The sequence below is a fragment of the Saccostrea cucullata genome, unplaced genomic scaffold, assembly GCF_032062105.1.
Source record: "Saccostrea cucullata isolate Sc308-1 unplaced genomic scaffold, CSIRO_AGI_Scuc_v1 ctg11650, whole genome shotgun sequence".
Classification (NCBI taxonomy): domain Eukaryota; kingdom Metazoa; phylum Mollusca; class Bivalvia; order Ostreida; family Ostreidae; genus Saccostrea; species Saccostrea cuccullata.
The window spans coordinates 773-20841 of record NW_026922906.1 but is presented as its reverse complement, the minus strand read 5'-3'; the positions used below and the strand labels follow the sequence as shown (position 1 = coordinate 20841).

General features: G+C 34.8%; 1 protein-coding gene and 1 long non-coding RNA gene across 2 annotated transcripts; both read right to left on the bottom strand.

Moving 5' to 3' along the window:
• Window positions 1-5041: 5041 nt before the first annotated feature.
• On the bottom strand, window positions 5042-14598 carry LOC134262767 (uncharacterized). Its single transcript, XR_009991102.1, has 4 exons — window positions 14498-14598; window positions 11259-11360; window positions 7890-7957; window positions 5042-5147 (listed from the first exon to the last, which is right to left on the bottom strand). It is a non-coding gene; the product is annotated as an uncharacterized LOC134262767 (long non-coding RNA).
• A 3329-nt stretch (window positions 14599-17927) lies between these two features.
• Window positions 17928-19199, bottom strand: LOC134262766 (zinc finger protein 626-like). The gene has a single exon (XM_062745101.1). It carries the CDS (start codon window positions 19144-19146, stop codon window positions 18343-18345), a length of 804 nt encoding a protein of 267 aa, XP_062601085.1. The 5' UTR covers window positions 19147-19199; the 3' UTR covers window positions 17928-18342.
• Window positions 19200-20069: the final 870 nt, after the last annotated feature.

Here is a 20069-nt window from a genome sequence, read left to right as displayed (position 1 = left end):
ACTTGATTCAGATCCGGGGATTTGCTAGAGCATCATCACTGAGACACCTTTTGACGTAACCCTTAAAACATCCCCCTTCTTACTATCAGTCATTTTGAGGTAAAAAGGCGCTAATCCGGATAAGAAAGAATTCATTTTCCGGGATTTTAGTACAATACTTATAATAAACAGCTACAAAACCTTAACAACCCAAAAAATTGCTTTTTAATTTTTTAAAGATGCAAAATTTTAATTTCTGTTAAAAGGGCTAAAAACAACTTCTGGTAAACACATGGAAAAGGAAAGAAAATCATTCAACCGTTAAATACCTGATTTGGCAAAGTGAAAGATATCCTAACTTTTTTGGTACAAAGTTACTAGTATATCCCTATATAAATTTCACCCTAAAATTAGGTTGTCGCGTTTCAATTGATTACGAGTTTAATTAAAAACTGGAACTGTCCAAACGGGACAAACTAGAACTGTCCAATAGGGACAAATACCCCCCGCTGGGTTTTTTAGAGAAGGTGCCAATTCAAAAATACTTTATGGATCTAGAGATGTTCACAATTTACTTTAAAAAATTTGCAGTGAAATATAATTGCTCATCATGTTTCTTAATGAATGAAACAGAGGTGCAACCAAATGAAACATCAATACTAATACTGTAATACATTGTAATTCCATTGTAACATTTTTTTTTCATTTAATTTTTCTTCATTACTGCATTAAAAAAATATATTGCAATTATGTGTTATGTCACTCTGCAAACTGATTGTTGAAAAAAAAACCATTATACAAAATCAAATTAATCTTGATATATCAATTTGAAATGCATTTTGAAAATAAAGAACTGGTCATCCAGTAATGAAGGGGAGGTCAACATTACCGCTACATTGCCAAAAATTTCAACTCATTACCGCTACATTTTGTCAGATTTTCGACCGATCATTACCGCTACACTTTTCCGACAAAAAACAACTCATTACCGCTACATACTGAATCAGCCAAAAACAACTCATTACCGCTACATATCGATTTAACCAGGTATAGTTCAGTTTACACGAGTTCTAATCTACAGAATTCACTCATTATCTAATCAGAATGAGTACATATATAGAAATAACTCTGCAGTCGGAATTTATTTATATAGCGTCATCTGAACATTATGGCCACCATTGAGAAGTTTGTTACAAATCGAGGGAACGCCGGCTTTCTTATCGATTTTTTTTTTATAAATTTAGAAAAAAATAAGATTTTTAAAAACTCAAAATTGTGGAAATGCGTTTAAAAGAGTTGCAAAAGCAACTGCAAAACAGACTTCGACGAATAATTTGTTGATTTTAATTAAAAAAGATCAATCCTGTTCAAAGTCCTACTTTCACCTCCCCGTGGTGAGCAGGAGGAATGGGTCATATGCATGTACATGTATAGGTTGTACTGTACACGCATAAGTGACTGGCTAACGAAAGAGGCAATGTAGCGGTAATGTATACTTTTTTATGTAGCGGTAACGTAAGGTTTTTTGTAGCGGTAATGACTATGTAGCGGTAATGACAATTTTGAAAATGTAGCGGTAATGATACGCACCCCGGCAGACAATAAATTACAATTAAGAGAATAAGAGAAGAGAGATCTTTAATTCTTGTGCCTTATTCCCTGAAGATTTGATAACACACACACACTTGATAAGAGATATGCCTAAACAACTTCCAACACAAAACGCATTAATTTATCTTTAACTGGATGCATGTCCAGTCATTATTCCCAAGAGACAAATGAAATTACATTATCTTCTGTGCAATGTAAAAACTGTTTTTAACACTTGATGTTTCCTTTTTTTAAAAGTTTTTATGAGTAGTTTTAAGCTGTAGTTCACGTTTTTGTACAGATATTCTAGATTCTATGTCTCAAACCTTATACATGAGCCCAAAATGAACAAGTCAATTAAAATTTTAAAAAACCTTTAAAATGCAGAAAAATGAACAAAAAGAGTTGAAAATTCCAGGTGCACAACTTCATATGGTGAATAATAATTGTACAAATTTTCAGATTAATCCTTGCAATAGTTTCTGAGAAACGGTCCAAACAAAACCACAAAATAAAAATGAAAAAAACACCTGTAAAATTCAAAATAATAATCCAATCAAGATGAAAAATATCAGGTGCACAACTTCATATGGTGAATAACATGTGTACAAATTTTCAGACAAATCCTTCCAATAGTTTCTGAGTAATGGTCCGGACAAAGTCTCGTCTACAGACAGACGGACAGACGGACAGACAGACAGACGGACATGGTGATTCCAATATACCCCCCCTAAACTTCGTTTGCGGGGGGTATAAATACCCCCCGCTGGATTTTTCAGAAGTAAGTTTTTCCATAATAAAGATACGTATCACATATGAATTATGATTTTTTTTTCCAGTGACCTTGAAGTTCCCCAAATGACCTTGGGTCAAGGTCACAACACACCTTGGGTCATGGGCCATCTTTGCATGAAATAACAACCTACCAAGTTTATCAATAAGAAAGATATGGACAGGACATGAATTATGAACTTTTTCTTCCAGTGACCTTAAATTTCCCCAAATGACCTTGGGTCAAGATCATGACAAACCCTTAGGTCATGGGCAACCTTGTTGTGAAATGAGAACTACCAAATTTATCCATAAGGAAGATATGGACCGGACAAAAATTATTAACTTTTTCTTCCAGTGACCTTGAACTTCCCCAAATGATCTTGGGTCAAGGTCATGACACATCTTTGGGTCATGGGCCATCTGTGCATGAAATAAGAACCTACCAAGTTTATCCATAAAAAAGATGTAGACCAGAAATGAATAATCAATTTTTTTTTTCAGTGACCTTGAACTTCCCCAAATGACCTTGGGTCAAGGCCATGACACACCCATGGGTCATGGGCAATCTTTGTGCGAAATAAGAACCTACGAAGTTTATCCATAAGAAAGATATGGACCAGCCACGAATTGTGAACTTTTTCTTCCAGTGACCTTGAACTTCCCCCAAATGACCTTGGGTCAAAGTCATGACACACCCTTAGGTCATGGGCAATCTTTGTGTGGTGTAGTAGATTTTAGTATCCTTCCGTAAGAAAGATATGAACTGGACACGTTTGCACAGACAGACGGACGGAGAGCTATACAGTTGAGAGGTACATTGTGCATTTTACGGAAGGTGTGGGGTTATCATCTTACTTTGTGGGGTTATTAATAGTACAGTGGTGACGTGAGAGCTTTCATTAGGAATTCAAACAAATGGTATATTGTGGGGTTAAGGTCTATATTTGAGGGGTTAAAGATCTATATTTGTGGGGTTAAAGATCCTTCTTTGTGGGTTTAAAAATTAATTATTTAATATCAAATCAACTTTACAGACAACTAATTATAAGTACTTAAAATTGTTACTGTTTATTTGATGAGCTTAGAACGGATATAGAAATAACATTTGTCAACTACTGAATAGCAGTAACAATGCAAAAAAATGTTTTAATTTGAGGATTAATGTTGCATCAAAGTAAATTAACCCATCATGTTTTCACATGAAGATGATAGACAAGAATTTTCCAGAAAGTGTTAAACAAACAATCCCACTATGCTATATAGATATAACAGACAACACTAACCCCATAAATTATAAGACAAACAACCCCAGTGTGTACTCTTATAAAGATAATAGACAACATTAACCCCATTAAGCGTTTGGACAGCAACCCCACTATGTACTCTCATAAAGATAATAGACAACACTAACCCCATAAAGTGTTTGAACAGCAACCCCACTATGTACACTCATAAGGATAAAAGAAAACACTAACCCCATAAAGTGTTTGGACAGCAACCCCACTACGTACTCTCATAAAGATAATGGACAACACTAATCCCATAACGTGTTTGGACAGCAACCCCACTATGTACTCTCATAAAGATAATAGACAACACTAACCCCATAAAGTGTTTGAACAGCAACCCCACTATGTACTCTCATAAAGATAATGGACAACACTTACCCCATAACGTGTTTGGACAGCAACCCCACCATGTACTCTCATAAAGATAGTAGACAACACTAACCCCATTAAGAGTTTGGACAGCAACCCCACTATGTACTCTCATAAAGATGATAGACAACACTAACCCAATAAAGTGTTTGGACAGCAACTCCAATATGTACTCTCATAAAGATACAATGTAATAGACAACACAAACCCCATACAATATAACGTGTTTGGTCAGCAATCCCACTATGTACTGTTATAAAGATAATAGACAACACTAACCCAATAAAGTGTCTGGACAGCAACCCCATTATGTACTCTCATAAAGATAATAGACAACACTAACCCCATAAAGTGTTTTGACAGCAACCCCACTATGTACTCTCATAAAGATAACAATGTTAACCCCATAAAGTGTTTGGACAGCAACCCCACCATGTACTCTCATAAAGATAATAGGCAACACTAACCCCATAAAGCGTTAGGACAACAACCCCACTATGTACTCTCATAAAGATAATAGACAACACTTACCCATAACGTGTTACAACCCCATTATGTTCTTACATAGATGAAAGATAACATTAACCCCACAAAGTGTTAGAGAAGAACCACAATATGTTTTGATAGAAAATATCAGACATATTAGTTACCTCAGAGTGTTAAACAAACAACCCCGCTGTGTTCTCATGGAACAGATACCAGTAACCATATGAATTTAAGTGTTTGAAAACCCAAGTATGTTCTAATATCAAAAAAAACTCTACCAGGGACTGGTAATAAAAGAACAAGTACACCCCCACTATGTTCAATAGCAACTTATCGAGATTTTCTGACTAGCTGACAAACGACCTCGAATGTATTAGTTAGACGCCATGGCAACAACCCCCCTTTTCATGATCTTCGAAATAAATGCATGAAGACCTTTTATCTGTGGAATATGGAGTTTAACTTTATTCAATGCTATGATATTACATAAAATATACTATAAAAGGGACTTCTGACTTCCTCTATCCTATATTTGAAAAAAAGAAAAGCATAACCTTTAACATCAGGTGATGTTAATACATTCAAGGTTGTTTTTCCGAACTCTGGCGGAAAGACCCTGAGTGAGATGATGCGATTGCCAGTACGTCATATCCTTTTTTTCTATTAAAAATACCAAACAATACTCGTAATACTTTTTCCTATTTTGATAACATACTCGAAAATTTGTTTTAATTATTTTTCAAACTATTTTTAATTGAATAATCTCTTTATCTTAACTGCTTATTTCTAATGAAAATTTTTCCTTTGAATCTGCTGAGGCATGAATTTGAAGTGTACATTATGCAGCAAAAGCATATATAATTTCATTGTAAATTAATAATAATAAATAAAAGAAATGATCCTGATTTAAAAAAAAAAAATAATCAAACTTTTGAGTTACTCGACAAGTTGAACACAGATAAGAAACATGTTATTATATTATTTTTTTCTTATTTTTACATATGGTAAAGTTGTCTCATAAGGATACGAAATAATAGAAGAAAAAAATTATACAAAAAAAATAGAGCTGTCCAAACGGGGCAAAATAGCCCCAGCTGGGATTTTCAGAGGTGCTAAATCATAAATACTTTATGGATTTAAGAGAAGACAGATGTGCTAAAACATTTTTATTGCAAATGTACTTGGTCATTATATTTTTAATAAATAAAACGAAGGCACAGACTCATAAAAAAAAGAGGCCCATGGGCCTTGTAAGTCACCTTAGCATCATGAAACAATTTTCCAATGATTGAATTTGGTTAATGTTTTAAACTAGAGATTATGGCATTCACAATTTTGAAAGAAGCACCATTGCTATTCATAACTAAATGTATACACATTGCATTTTTAGTTTGGTTACTTTATACTCATAGACAGAGTAGGAGAACAAAAAATGCATTTTGACTTATTAGTAATATTCAGCAATAATCAGTAGTGCCAATACCACACATGAACCCCTGAACCTTGGTCCAAACATTTCACAATTTTGAAAAAGGCACCTTTGCTCATCAAAAAATGTTTGATTACCAAGGAGAAGATTTTAATCAATTCATTTTCAGTATATACGAAGGGCACCCTCTCTATGGTACCCCTAACCCAGGGGCCTAGAAATTCACAACTCAGGAAGACCATGCTCATCATAGCTATCTAGGTAGTTCATCTGCTCAATACCCAGGAACGGAGAAGAAAATTTTCAAAAGTTTTAATGTAATTACACTTTATAATCAATAGAACCCGCCCTAACACCAGAACCCCGCAGCAGGGGACCACAAATTCACAATTTTGGAAGAGTCATTCTTCCTCGATATAACTATATTCTTAGTAAGTTTATTCAATATCCAGAAACAGTGAGGAAAATTTTTTAAAGAATTAATATATTCCACCATATAATCAATAACACCCCGCCCTGACACCAGAACCTCTGAACCTGGGGACATACAATTCACAATTTTGGGAGAGGCATTCTTGCTCATCAAAACTATAAACTTAGTTTTATATAATACCCAGGATCAGAGAAGAAGATTTTCAAAGAAATAATGTATTTTCACTATATAATCAAAGAGTCCCACTCTAACACCAGAACCCCTAATCCTGGGGCCATAAAATTCACATTATTGGGAGAGGCATTCTTGCTCATCAATAACTACATCTATTTACTTAGTTGCTTTATTAAATATCCGGGAGAAGAGAAGATTTTCACAGAATTATTGTATTTTCACTATATAATCAATCGAGCCCCACCAAACATCAGCATAAAATTCACAATTTCGGGAAAGGCATTCTTGCTCATCATAATTATGTTCTTAATTAGTTTGTTTAATACCCGGGAGCAGAGAAGAAGATTTTCAAAGAATTAATGTATTTACACTATATAATCAAAAGAGTCCCGCCCTAACACCAGAACCTCTAACCCTGGGACCATAAAATTTATAATTTTGGAAGAGGCATTCTTGATTATCATAACAATATACTTTGTAAGTTTGTTAAATATCCAGGAGCAGAGAAGTGTATACAGTGGACCTTCAGATATCTGGACGCCAGATATCCGGATGCTTCAGTATCCGGACGATTTTTTATTGGAACAAAATTTTTAAATGCTATTTTGTCTTGTTTAAGTGGTGATTCAGATATCCCGATGCTTCACATATCCGGACAAATGGACTGGGAACCAAAGTGACCGGATAAATGAGGGTCCACTCTACTTAGTTAGTTTGTTAAATATCCAGGAGCAGAGAAGATTTTCATAGAATTAATGTATTTTCCCTATATGTATAACCAAAAGAGCCCTGCCCTAACACCAGAACCTTGACTTACCTTTACTGTTATCACTACAGGATATTGCCAACAAAATCTTGACTTACCTTTACTGTTATTACTACAGGACATTGTCATCAAAATCTTGACTTACCTTCACTGTTATTAATATAGGACATTGTCACCAAAATCTTGACTTACCTTTACCGTTATTATAACATGACAATGTAAACAAAATCTTGACTTACCTTTACTGTTATTATAACATGACAATGTAAACAAAATCTTGACTTACCTTTACTGTTATTACTAAAAATCTTGACTTACCTTTACTGTTATTACTACAGGACATTGTCACCAAAATCTTGACTTACCTCTACTGTTATTATTACAGGACTTTGTCACCAAAATCTTGATTTACCTTTACTATTATTACTACAGGATACTGTCACCAAAATCTTGACTTACCTTTACTGTTAATACTACAAGACATTGTCACCAAAATCTTGACTTACATTTACTGTTATTACTACAGGACATTGTCAACAAAATCTTGACTTACCTTTACTTTTATTACTACAGGATATTGTCAACAGAATATTGACTTACCTTTACTGTTACTTTGTGCTGATGACCTTCTCCCTCAGGGTCAGGAATTTCAAAGGTCAACTTCTTTTCTACAATAAAACAAGAGGCCCAAGGGACTTGAATCACTCTTCTGATAAATTGTACAATCTATCACTTCTACTTGAAGCCTCTTACTCTAAGTATCCTAAGATGCATGAACTGACAAAGTTTAATGATTCTTTGCCAGTTAATACTGAAGATATTTCACTATAGCTATTAAATACCATAAGTAGGACATGGTGACCTACTATTTGATACTGATTGATAATTAAATGTAGGTCACTGTGATTTCCTTTTTGGTCGACATTCTCCAAAAACACAAGATGCCTCAACTGACATTAAGCCAAATAGGACCTAAGATTAGTGTTGTAAAATCGGACATATTTTACTATCGATTATCAAATTGAATCAGAAGAACACAATCGATTATATAATCGATAATTTGAACTATTAAAAAGGTTAAATTTATTCATTAAGCACAAGTAGAATTCCATGACATTTGACCGCGAACTTTAACTTATCTTTATTGGCAATGCACAATTTACAAATAACCGAGTCCATCTGCATGTATATTATTTTTGCATGGAGGCCCATCGCCCTTTTTCAGAAAGCCAAAATATTTCAAACTTTAGATCGTGTTGCACCAGGATATTGATATTATTAGGCGTCATCACCATGCACGTTCTCCATTTTGTTTACCGACGATTAGAGTGACGTCCCTTTGGTGAATATAAAAGTTAAACCTGATAGGCTTAAAAAAATACGGCATGAAAAATGTAGCGATCTATCGATGATAATATTTACAATCGATTGTTGCCGATCTGGGCCTTTAAACGACCATTTTTCGATAGTCAGTGACTATCGTAACAACACTACCTAAGATATAACCTTGACATGTCTAAACTACGGTTGGTCACGGCTACTTTTTGGTCAACATTCTCCTAAAAACCAAGTTGCATCAAATGACAAAGTTTTAATAATTCTAAGCCAAAAAGTACCTAAGATACTTAAATATAACCATAAAATGTCAAAAGTAGGTCACCATGCTTTTTGGTCAACATTTTCAGAGGGCCTAAGATGCATCATCTGACAATGTTTCATGATTCTAAGCCAATAAGTACCTGAGATAATCAAAAGTAGGTCATTGTGACCTACTTTTTGGTCGACATTTTCCGAAAACCCAAGATGCCTCAACTGACAACGTTTGACAATTCTAGGCCAATTAGTACCAAGGATACTTATGTATAGCCATAAAATTCTTTTGGTCGACATGTTCCAAAAACCAAAGATGCATCAACTGACAAAGTTTGATGATTCTAAGCCAAAAAGTACCTGAGATACTGAAATATAGCCATAAAATGTCAAAACTAGGTCACAGTGACTTACTTTTTGGTCGACAATCTCCGAAAAACCCAAGTTGTATCAACTGACAAATTTTGATGATTATAAGCCAAAAAGTACCCAAGATACATAAATATAGCCAAAAAAATGTCAAAAGTAGGTCACCATGACCTACTTTTTGGTTGACTTTTTATGAAGACCCAAGATGCATCAACTGACAAAGTTTGATGATCATAGGTCTGATAGTATTCAAATTATGCCTTTTAAAGTAGGTCTATACTCGCAATACGTCATTTACGAATAGTAAAACCGGAACCGCGCGTCCTTTTTCCGAGATGAGAGTTTTTAACTATATTGGTTTGACTTTTACTTAGCGTTTTAAATATCCGGTAACGATTTTGCTCGAAGTCGGTCGCGTCAACAAACACATATTGTACAGTTTAAGGATAAATTAATTAAAAAGAAAAGGCTGGGAACAACTTTCGGTTGACAGAAATAATTAGGTAATAAAACGATATTTCTGTGAATGATGCATGTTTGATATGCCGCGTCGAAAACACGGACCATATACATGCTACATCAGAACATGACTGTATCAAACTATCGAGGCGACTATTGTCGGCGGCCAAGTTGAAGCTAATAGTGATAATTCGGAAGAAAAGTAATGACTACGATTTGACTTAGAAAATTTATGAATTTTACTAATCAAACATTACAAAATTTACTTTAAATAATAATAATTGCATAAAACACATACCCCCCTCCCCCAACCTGCTTACCCACGAACCCCAATGCAAAATTATCTTTTGAATAAGTATTTGACAAAAGTTGATTCACTTGCAGCATACTTTGTTACTTTCTGTAACAAAATCATCCAGTTTCTGAGAATCAGTGAATTACTTTAATTTTCATCGTCTCCAATTTAAAGACAAGTGTGTTTTATTTTTTTTTTTTTCGAGTAAAATAAGATAAATTTTAGGGGCAATAGGTTTTGGGTGTGTATAATTATTGTTTTAAATAATGTAAAAGCTTGTTAATACAAGTATACACTCAAACATTAACAGTATTACAGAAATATGTGGCAATACATTACTTCTGGAAGAAAGAAAATAGGGGGGTACCTTTAGTGTAGAGCTCATACCACGAAAAGTAATGCGTCAACATATAATTTTTTTAAGCTTATTATTTTTCTTAAATATAATTTAGTAAAAATAATGCAAATTTACGAAGTTTGAGTCCATAATTTTTTTTAAATGACCGAGATTGTCCTGGGAAGCATATTTTCTCACATTAAATTTTGATACAATAGCCTAACAAAGTGCATCTATTTATAATAATTCATGCAAAACAATGATATTTTATTGTTTAATAACATGTTTCTACTCTATTTTGGGTATTAAAGTTGAATATTTAGACTTAAATTAATTTATAAACAACAAAATCTAGGATAGGTAGAATATCAGTATTTTACATTTCGGGGTATATACTCCGATAGGCTATAGCGGAAAAGTGAACATGTTGACATATAATTTTTCTTGTGTCTATCCATTGCTGGGATGTATGTCTATCTTATAAAAGCAGATTTTTAAAGATTGAGCCCATTTAGTGCCGAGTATAGAACTATCTTAAACAATTTGAAAATAAATTATTTTAGGGTCCCAACCCTAGTTTTAGTATAAATGGTAGCCCTTGGACCAAGGACACCCTGTAACAAATTTGACAATGATTGGCCTTTGGCTCAGAAGAGCTAAAAAATTTAATCCTAAGAATGCAAGAATGACAGATAAGTACAGAAGATGAATAAAAAATACCTCGCATTGTGATTCGGTCGCATTGACCTCTGACAATGAAATTCATACAGAACTGAACATATATCTTAGAAGAACCTATTGAAGATAAAATATACTTTATCTTCAACAGGTTAATCTAAGAAAGATGTTTGCAAATTATGTAACTATTTACAATTAGAATGTTTGCTATTTATATGTATCTATATATGTATATATATACCAATAGATTCTTCTTCCCGATCTGATTCTTGATCTCTGGTGCTGGATATAGGTGTCTCCACCTCAAACTCTGACATGGTCTGTTCAATTATTGCTCAAACTCCTGAAAAGGATTAATTTTTTAAAGAATTAATTATTGTCTCTCGCTTTTGCGAAAGCGAGGGGACATTAAATCTCATTCATCTCTCCTTCTGTCTGTCTGTCTGTCTGTCACAAAAACTTAAACCTTGCCCATAACTTTTGCTGAAGTGAAGCTTTAATTGACTTTCAAATTTAACATGTATATACCTTGTGACATGAGCTCTCTTTGGGTACCAAAAACAAATGACCAAATTTTACCTTTCCACCTTGGAGTTTGACCAATATTACACAAAAATTATTCGAAGATGAAAAATTCCAAACTTTACTTTGTCCACAACTTTTGAATGGTAGATACTAGGACTTTCATAATTTACATACATTTTCATTTGACTAATAAAATTTGAAGCTAATTAGTCTGAACGGACGAATAAAGTTTTCTGGGGGGGAAAAAAGGAATTTTAGTCTGAACAGACGAATAAAGTTTTCTGGGGGAAAAAAGGAATTTACCAATGTTCACATTCTCGATAATTTTCAAACTCCTATTTATTTTTAGCTTTCTAGCTTCTTGGCGGGCAGTTAAGTAATTTTGAGTCAATTTGGTGCTAAATTTTATGATTCATTTCTAAGACATTAAACATTTTAGCGACCATGATTTAGTATGACACATAAAAAAGATGTCGGATGTTTTAATGTAATCATGTATAGAGAAAAATCATTGTTTTCAGATGACTTCAAAGTTGAAAATGATCACTGCATCAAAATGAGATTTTCTGCACATCCTGAGAAAAATGCTTTTCTTATAGAAATAAATTGGTTTAGTAGCTAAATAAAACTACCTCAGGTAGGTAAATAAAGCTACGTAGCTAAATCTTATGATTGTACAAGACCTGCTTATGTAAATTAAAATAATGAGAAATAAATGGCATTCATACAATGGATAAAACAAAAAAAACTAATGCAAAGTAAAATTTCCTATCTACAACATGTACAACAAGGGCACCGCTAAGCGGAGCATCCCCTCGCGTCAGGAACATCACTGGTTATGGGCAATATCTCATGAGAGATAAATTCTTTAGAGGGACGTTAAACATGTTGAAGATTGGTCTAGTACAACATATTTTGTTCAATGTCCCTCTCAGGATTTATTTTTGCTCATATGAAGGATTGTCAGTGGAGAGCTGCACATTTTTTCCCTATATCAGGAACTGAGCCATTGAGTAGTGAAGGATCATTTTGTACCAGCATCTATTAGGACATTGACCCTTGGTTCATACGGTCTTATTCGAAGGACCAGTCTCCACGTCCCACAGTGGGATTCGAACCCACAATGTTAGGATCCACTCCCTTACTTTAGAGAAAATTATTAGGGGTGGGTGGGTGGGTGGGGGTGGGGTATGTTGTTGATCCATTTTTTTTCAAAATGCAAAGCGTCTTGGTTAGGGGGCATAACATGGATACCTAATTTGGAGTAGTAAAGTTTAATATCAGATGAAGAAAATGAAATGTTTTCAGCACTTTTTATTTATTTAACAAAATTATAGGGGATAGGGAAGTGTCTATTTTTAACAAAAATCAAATTGCGTAGCTAAATGGAGTGGGGGGGGGGGGGGCAAAACATGCGTACGTAATTGGGCATTTTCCCTTATACCTAGCAGAAACATATCATGTATACTACATGTACATGTATGTATAAGTTTCAGTAATTTACCTACCTAAGTATATCTCACAGTTCCAGGCAATATGCATTTTTTCGTAATGAAATATAACAATGACATATAACATCGAGAGGTCATTTGAACTTGTGGAATGTATTTACAGCTTTCAAGAATAACGTGCACCCCAAATTCCCAGACACCTGTTGAATTTCGTATTGAAACCGCGACGTCAAATTATCTTAATATTAAGTAATATTACGGAAGTGGTATTTGTCAAGTCGTACATAAAACTTTAGTTCAGTGAAGCAGTAAAAACGCTATATTTCAAGAAATATTACATCGATTAATTTGAAAATGAATAGGCTTCGTCCCTTTATAATGCCACACAAGTATGTAAAGGCTTAGAGAGGTTAATGCATAGGTTCTCTGCAAATCTTGCCCACAAGCTGTAACTAACATACTAACACACACACACACACACATACGCACATTCGCGATGCTATATCCCCTCCGCAACTAGTTGCGCGAGGGGATAATAAGGCTATTCTGCCCTGATTTTATGCCAATGTGACGTAGTTTGGAAGGATGATCCCAGAAATTAGGCATTCACAGGGTTCGAAATTAACTTTTTTTTAGCACTAGTCCGCACGGACTTGTGACTTCTAGCTTCCACTAGTCCGCAAACTATTCTACTAGTCCGCCCTATAGTATGTAAAAAGAATAACACAAATCTTAAAATTTTATCAGTTATTCAATGAAATATATGTCCACACATAAGTTGGAATGCATGTGGTGAAAAAAAGAGGGTTTTCAACTTTCTGAAATCTCCTCAAGGTCACATCTTTGTCTATTGATCACGATGTAGAAAACACTTTATCATGGTTGCGTTTCTAATTTATTTTTTTTCAAACGTGTAAGAGACTCGGAAATAAAATTAATCAAATGTGAACAGACTTAAGACTAGTCCAACACAATTTTTACATCTTTTACTAGTCCGGACTTACGGACATGAGTTAATTTCAAACCCTGATTCATTGCGTCTATAGACCCTTTTCCTGTGACATATTTTACCTAGGAGTTATTCCCCTTAGCCGCCATCTTGTTGGGCAAAGTAGTGAATTTACTTCTTTAAGCAACTAATTTTTTAAAAACATGCATGCAAGAAATACATGGGGGTAAATATTCACAATCTTAGAATCATGAATTAATAGAGCCTTTAACAAATGTATATTCATAAAAAATATTTATCTTTACCTCAGTAACCAATAACAATTTGAACTTGGTTGAGTAATGAAGAGATATTGGAATGTGGTCCTACAAATATGGCGGCTAGGGAGAATAACTCCTAGATAAAATATGTCACAGGGAAAGGGTCTACAGACGCTTTCCTGTACTTTCAGTACTTTGATTTTCTCATGGCTCTTTCGACAACTGAAAGAATCTTGCTATGAATGTTTAGACAGATTTGTCTAAACGATAATCAGGTTAACTGATTTAAAATTACCTTATATTTGTACTGGAGCTGAAACCAGCTCCTGGTAATATCACACCAAACTCCACAAGCAGTGACTGCCTCCGACTTTTTTCAAAATTTTTGTGTAAATAAAACGAAATGTCGATCCCGATCCTAACGATCAGAGTGAAACAAAGGGGATTAAATGAATGAGCGATAAAAAATAAAATAAATATTAATAAATCATGCATAAATAAAAAATAAAATAAAATAAATTAATAAATGTTTATATTTTTACTCCCTCATTTATTCGTTCACTCATTTATTTCTTATTATACATCATGCTATGCCTATGGTAGCATTAAAGTCCCTGTCGTCCCCTGTCCTTGTCCCTGCCTTTACTGACTTGCCCCTGTCGTCTCCTGACATTTATTTTGGCCAAGAAAAGGAGTTCAAAATATATTCTTGTTGCATTTTATGTTAACCCCCCAACATCTACCTGATTCAAGATCAATAATTTAATTACCGCCTGTCAATCATTAAAAAAACAATAGCTTCTGATTTGATTGACAGATCAGCTACCTGTGCTACTTGATAATTTGAATTTGCAAGTTTTGAAGACAATTGCCTTGTCGAACGCCAAACTCTTTCATGTACCCGCCTTGTATACACGTGGGTTAGAAAACTCCAAACGTTTGAATTTTATTTAAAAAATAATTGAAAGTACGTATATTATTAAGACACTCAACCAGAAAATGTAGGTCAGATTCAGCATCCCAAGCAAGCCTGGTAGTGTGCATCCTTAGATGTACCATCCATACAAGTTTGGTAAACATAGGGCTTAAAGTTACTTGCAAATGATACCTGCACCAAAAACATTAACTTGTTCGCTCAACTGGAAAATGTAGGTCAGATTCAGCATCCCAAGCAAGCCGGGTAGTATGCATCCTTAAATGTATCATCCATGCAAGTTTGGTCAACATAGGGCTTATAGTTACTTGGAAATGAAACCTGCACCAAAAACTTTAACCTGTTCACTCAACCGGAAAATGTAGGTCAGATTCAGCATCCGAAGCAAGCCCGGTAGTATGCATCCTTAGATGTATCATCCATGCAAGTTTGGTCAACATAGGGCTTATAGTTACTTGAGAGTTTTCATCTCTTGATGCAGCATTTGTGCAAGTTTGGTTTATACAATGTTATATAAGCCTTATATTTTTTGGTAATAGACCTGCAACCATACCTTTTACCTTGTCTGAATTTACATTATCTGAAAAATGTATGTCAGCATCCGAAACAAGTCCATTAGTGTGCATCCTTAGATGTATCATCCATGCAAGTTTGCTCATTATAGGGCTCATAATTTATTGGAAATGAAACATGCATCAAAAAACTAACATTTTCACTCATCCACAAAAAGAAGGTCAGATTCAGCATCCGAAGCAAGCCTGGTAGAAATTGCATCCTTAGATATATCATCTATGCAAGGTTGGTCATTAAAGAACTCATAGTTCCTTGGAAATGAAGCCTGCGCCAAAAACTTTTACCTGTTCACTCAACCAGAAAATGTAGGTCAGATTCAGCATCCCAAGCAAGCCTGGTAGTGTGCATCCTTAGATGTATCATCCATACAAGTTTGGTAAACATAGGGCTTAAAGTTACTTGCAAATGATACCTGCACCAAAAACATTAACTTGTTCGCTCAACTGGAAAATGTAGGTCAGATTCAGCATCCCAAGCAAGCCGGGTAGTATGCATCCTTAAATGTATCATCCATGCAAGTTTGGTCAACATAGGGCTTATAGTTACTTGGAAATGAAACCTGCACCAAAAACTTTAACCTGTTCACTCAACCGGAAAATGTAGGTCAGATTCAGCATCCGAAGCAAGCCTGGTAGTATGCATCCTTAGATGTATCATCCATGCAAGTTTGGTCAACATAGGGCTTATAGTTACTTGGAAATGAAACCTGCACCAAAAACTTTAACCTGTTTACTCAACCGGACAATGTAGGTCAGATTCAGCATCCCAAGCAAGCCCGGTAGTATGCATCCTTAGATGTATCATCCATGCAAGTTTTTTCAACATAGGGCTCATAGTTACTTGGAAATGAAATCTACACCAAAATCTGCACCAAAAATGTTAACCTGCTCCAAAAACATTAACCTGGTCATTCCTTTGCTGAAATTGCAGCATCTGAAACTTTGTCTGGTACAATGAAACACACTTAAACCATCTTCCATGCATGTCTAATCAATATAGGACACAGAAGTAATTAAAAAGAAAACTGCTCCAAAAAACTTAACCTTAACCTGGAACGCCGACGCCGACACAGACACCGACGCTGACGCCGACGCCGAGGGTATCACATAAGCTCCCCCCAACTTCGCTGAGGTGAGCTAAAAAAAACTCAGAGTGCATACTTATATACTTGTACATTGAAATGCAGTATAACACAGGTATTTATTTATTTACAAAACAAACTATGAGATGAGTCATCTAATGACTATTCAAATGTCTTTTCTCACTTATCGTTTTTTTTCTTTCATTCATATGACGTTAAAGAGGCATGGTATCCGTATCAGTATGCTACGTGATGTACTAACACCCTCACACATGTCAAATTTGAAGTCCCTTCAAACTGACAATTCACAGTTATCCAACATACATGTTTACGTGACATTTATAAGAGGTACCTCCAACATATGCGCCATTTATCCTGCAACCCTCCAGACCTATTTATCCAAAGTCCCTCTTTCATGTGTCCTATTTATCAAAAGTCCATCTTTAATATGTCCTATTTATCCAAGGTCCCTCTTTCATGTGTCCTATTTATCCAAGGTCCCTCTTCATGTGTCCTATTTACCCAAAGTCCCTCTTTCATATGTCCTATTTATCCAAAGTCTTTCTTTCATTTGTCCTATTATTCAAAGTCCCTCTTTCATATGTCCTATTTATCCGAAGTCCCTCTTTCATGTGTCCTATTATCCAACGTTCCTCTTTCATATGCCCCATTTATCCAAAGTCCCTCTTTCATGTGTCCTATTTATCCAAGGTCCCTCTTTTATATGTCCTATTTATACAAAGTCCCTCTTTCATATGTCCTATTTATCCTATGTCCCTCTTTCATGTGTCCTATTTATCCAAAGTCTCTCTTTCATATGTCATATTTATCCAAAGTCCCTCTTTCATGTGTCCTATTTATCCAAGGTCCCTCTTTCATGTGTCCTATTTATCCAAAATCCCTTTTCATGTGTTCTATTTATCCAAGGTCCCTCTTTCATGTGGCCCATTTATACAAAGTCCCTCTTTCATGTGTCCTATTTATCCAAAGTCCCTCTTTCTTATGTCATATTTATTCAAAGTCCCTCTTTCATGTGTCCTATTTACCCAAGGTCCCTCTTTCATGTGTCCTATTTATGGAAAGTCCCTCTTTCATGTCTCCTATTTATCCAAGTTCCATCTTTCATGTGTCCTATTTATCCAAAGTCCCTCTTGCATGCGTCCTATTTATCCAAAGTCCCTCTTTCATGTGTCCTATTTATCCAAGGTCCCTCTTTCATGTGTCCTATTTATCCAATGTCTCTCTTTCATGTGTCCTATTTATCCAAAGTCCCTCTTTCATATGTTATATTTATCCAAAGTTCCCTCTCATCTATATCACATCTATTCAAAATCATTCATTTATTCAAAGGTTCCTCTCACATTTATCCATACTCCCTCTTTAATATACATGTCACATTTACCAAGACTCTCTCCGTCATATGTCACATTTATCCCAATTACTTCCAAATATGTAACATTTATTCAAAGTCCCTTTAATCATATCAATAAGGTTTTTTACCTGTATGTGTGCTCATGTGACTCGTTAAATACTGTGACTGGCTGAATGTCTTTCAACACACATCACATTTATAAGGTTTTTCACCTGTATGTGTCCTCATGTGTCTCTTTAAGATACTTGACTGGTTGAATGCTCTCCCACACATATCACATTTATAAGGTTTATCACCTGTATGTATATTAATATGTATCTGTAAGCTATATAATCTGTTGAAATCTTTCCCACATACATCACATTTAAAAGGTTTTTCACCTGTATGTGTCATCATGTGCCTCTGTAAGTTTTCTGAGAGGGAGAATGCCTTTCCACACACATCACATTTATGAGGTTTATCACCTGTATGTGTCCTTAGGTGTGTCTGTAAGCTATGTAATCTATTGAATGCTTTCCCACACACATCACATTTATAAGGTTTATCACCTGTATGTGTCCTTAGGTGTGTCTGTAATCTATGTAATCTATTGAATGCTTTCCCACACACATCACATTTATGAGGTTTATCACCTGTATGTATCCTTATGTGTCTCTGTAAGATTTGTAAGAGGTTGAATGCCTTCCCACACACATCACATATATAAAGTTTATCACCTGTATGTGTCATTATGTGCCTCTGTAAGATACTTGACTGAGTGAATGCTTTTCCACACACATCACATTTATAAGGTTGATCACCTGTATGTGTCCTCATGTGATTCTGTAGGTGATGTGACAGTTTATATGCCTTCCCACAAACATCACATTTATAAGGTTTTTCACCAGTATGTGTCCTCCTGTGACTCTTTATATACTGTGAATGGCTGAATGCCTTTCCACATACATCGCATTTATAAGGTTTATCACCTGTGTGTATTTTCATGTGATCCTTTAAGTGATGTAACTGTTTGAATGCCTTTCCACAAACATCACATTTATAAGTAGCATCCAAAAGTCATGTCACGTCATTACGTAACGCTATGTGACTCTTAGCAAAACAATGTTTTTTCAAACCCCAAATTTTACTGTTTTTCCACTCTCAATGATTATTTCAAGAATAAAGATATGAAAAAAATTATTAAACTTTGTTAAATATTTTTTATTATGTTTATTAACCTCTCTGATAAATATATTTACATCAAATGAAAAATGCGTTTGACTGCAAAACTTACACCTGAAATATAGTAGGTATTAATTGTCGCGCTTTCTCATTCCGCTATTTCCAGGACAACAAAGGTGCGTGAGAATTTTCTTTTTTAAAAACAGACGTTGGAGAATTTACAGAACAAAATGATACCAAATAACTCATTACAGATGCAGATTTTATCATGATAGAAGACTGCATAAAGTAAGTAGTTTTTAGACAAAATTTTCACCCTTTTATAGAACAGGTTGCATATGTGTAACAACATTAGATCGATTCAGAATTTAATTCTCTTCAAATTAATATGCATGGTATCTTAATAAACCCCAGCGCTAAGGAGCGCTTTTAGAATAACCCCACACATGTTTTAAAATTCAATATTTACATTTGCAAATGTTTTCCTTTACATAACACTACCGAAGGCAAGCGTTTTTATAACTGTGTAAATACAGGTTTGGGGTCAAGAGGTCATAGATGTGCGTTTGGATAAACGTTCCACGTAATTTCTCTGTGACGTCATAAAGGGTCGACGCACGTTTAGTAGATTACATACATGCCGTTGGGTTTGAAAATTAACGCATTTCACACGTCAAAAGTAACAATCAGGCAAATATAAAGTATGAATAAGTCACAAATGTAAATATAAGTAATAAGGTATCATT

Excerpts from the sequence above, each read along its gene's own strand:
- LOC134262766 (XM_062745101.1), bottom strand. The coding sequence starts at position 19,146 with ATGAAAATACACACAGGTGATAAACCTTATAAATGCGATGTATGTGGA.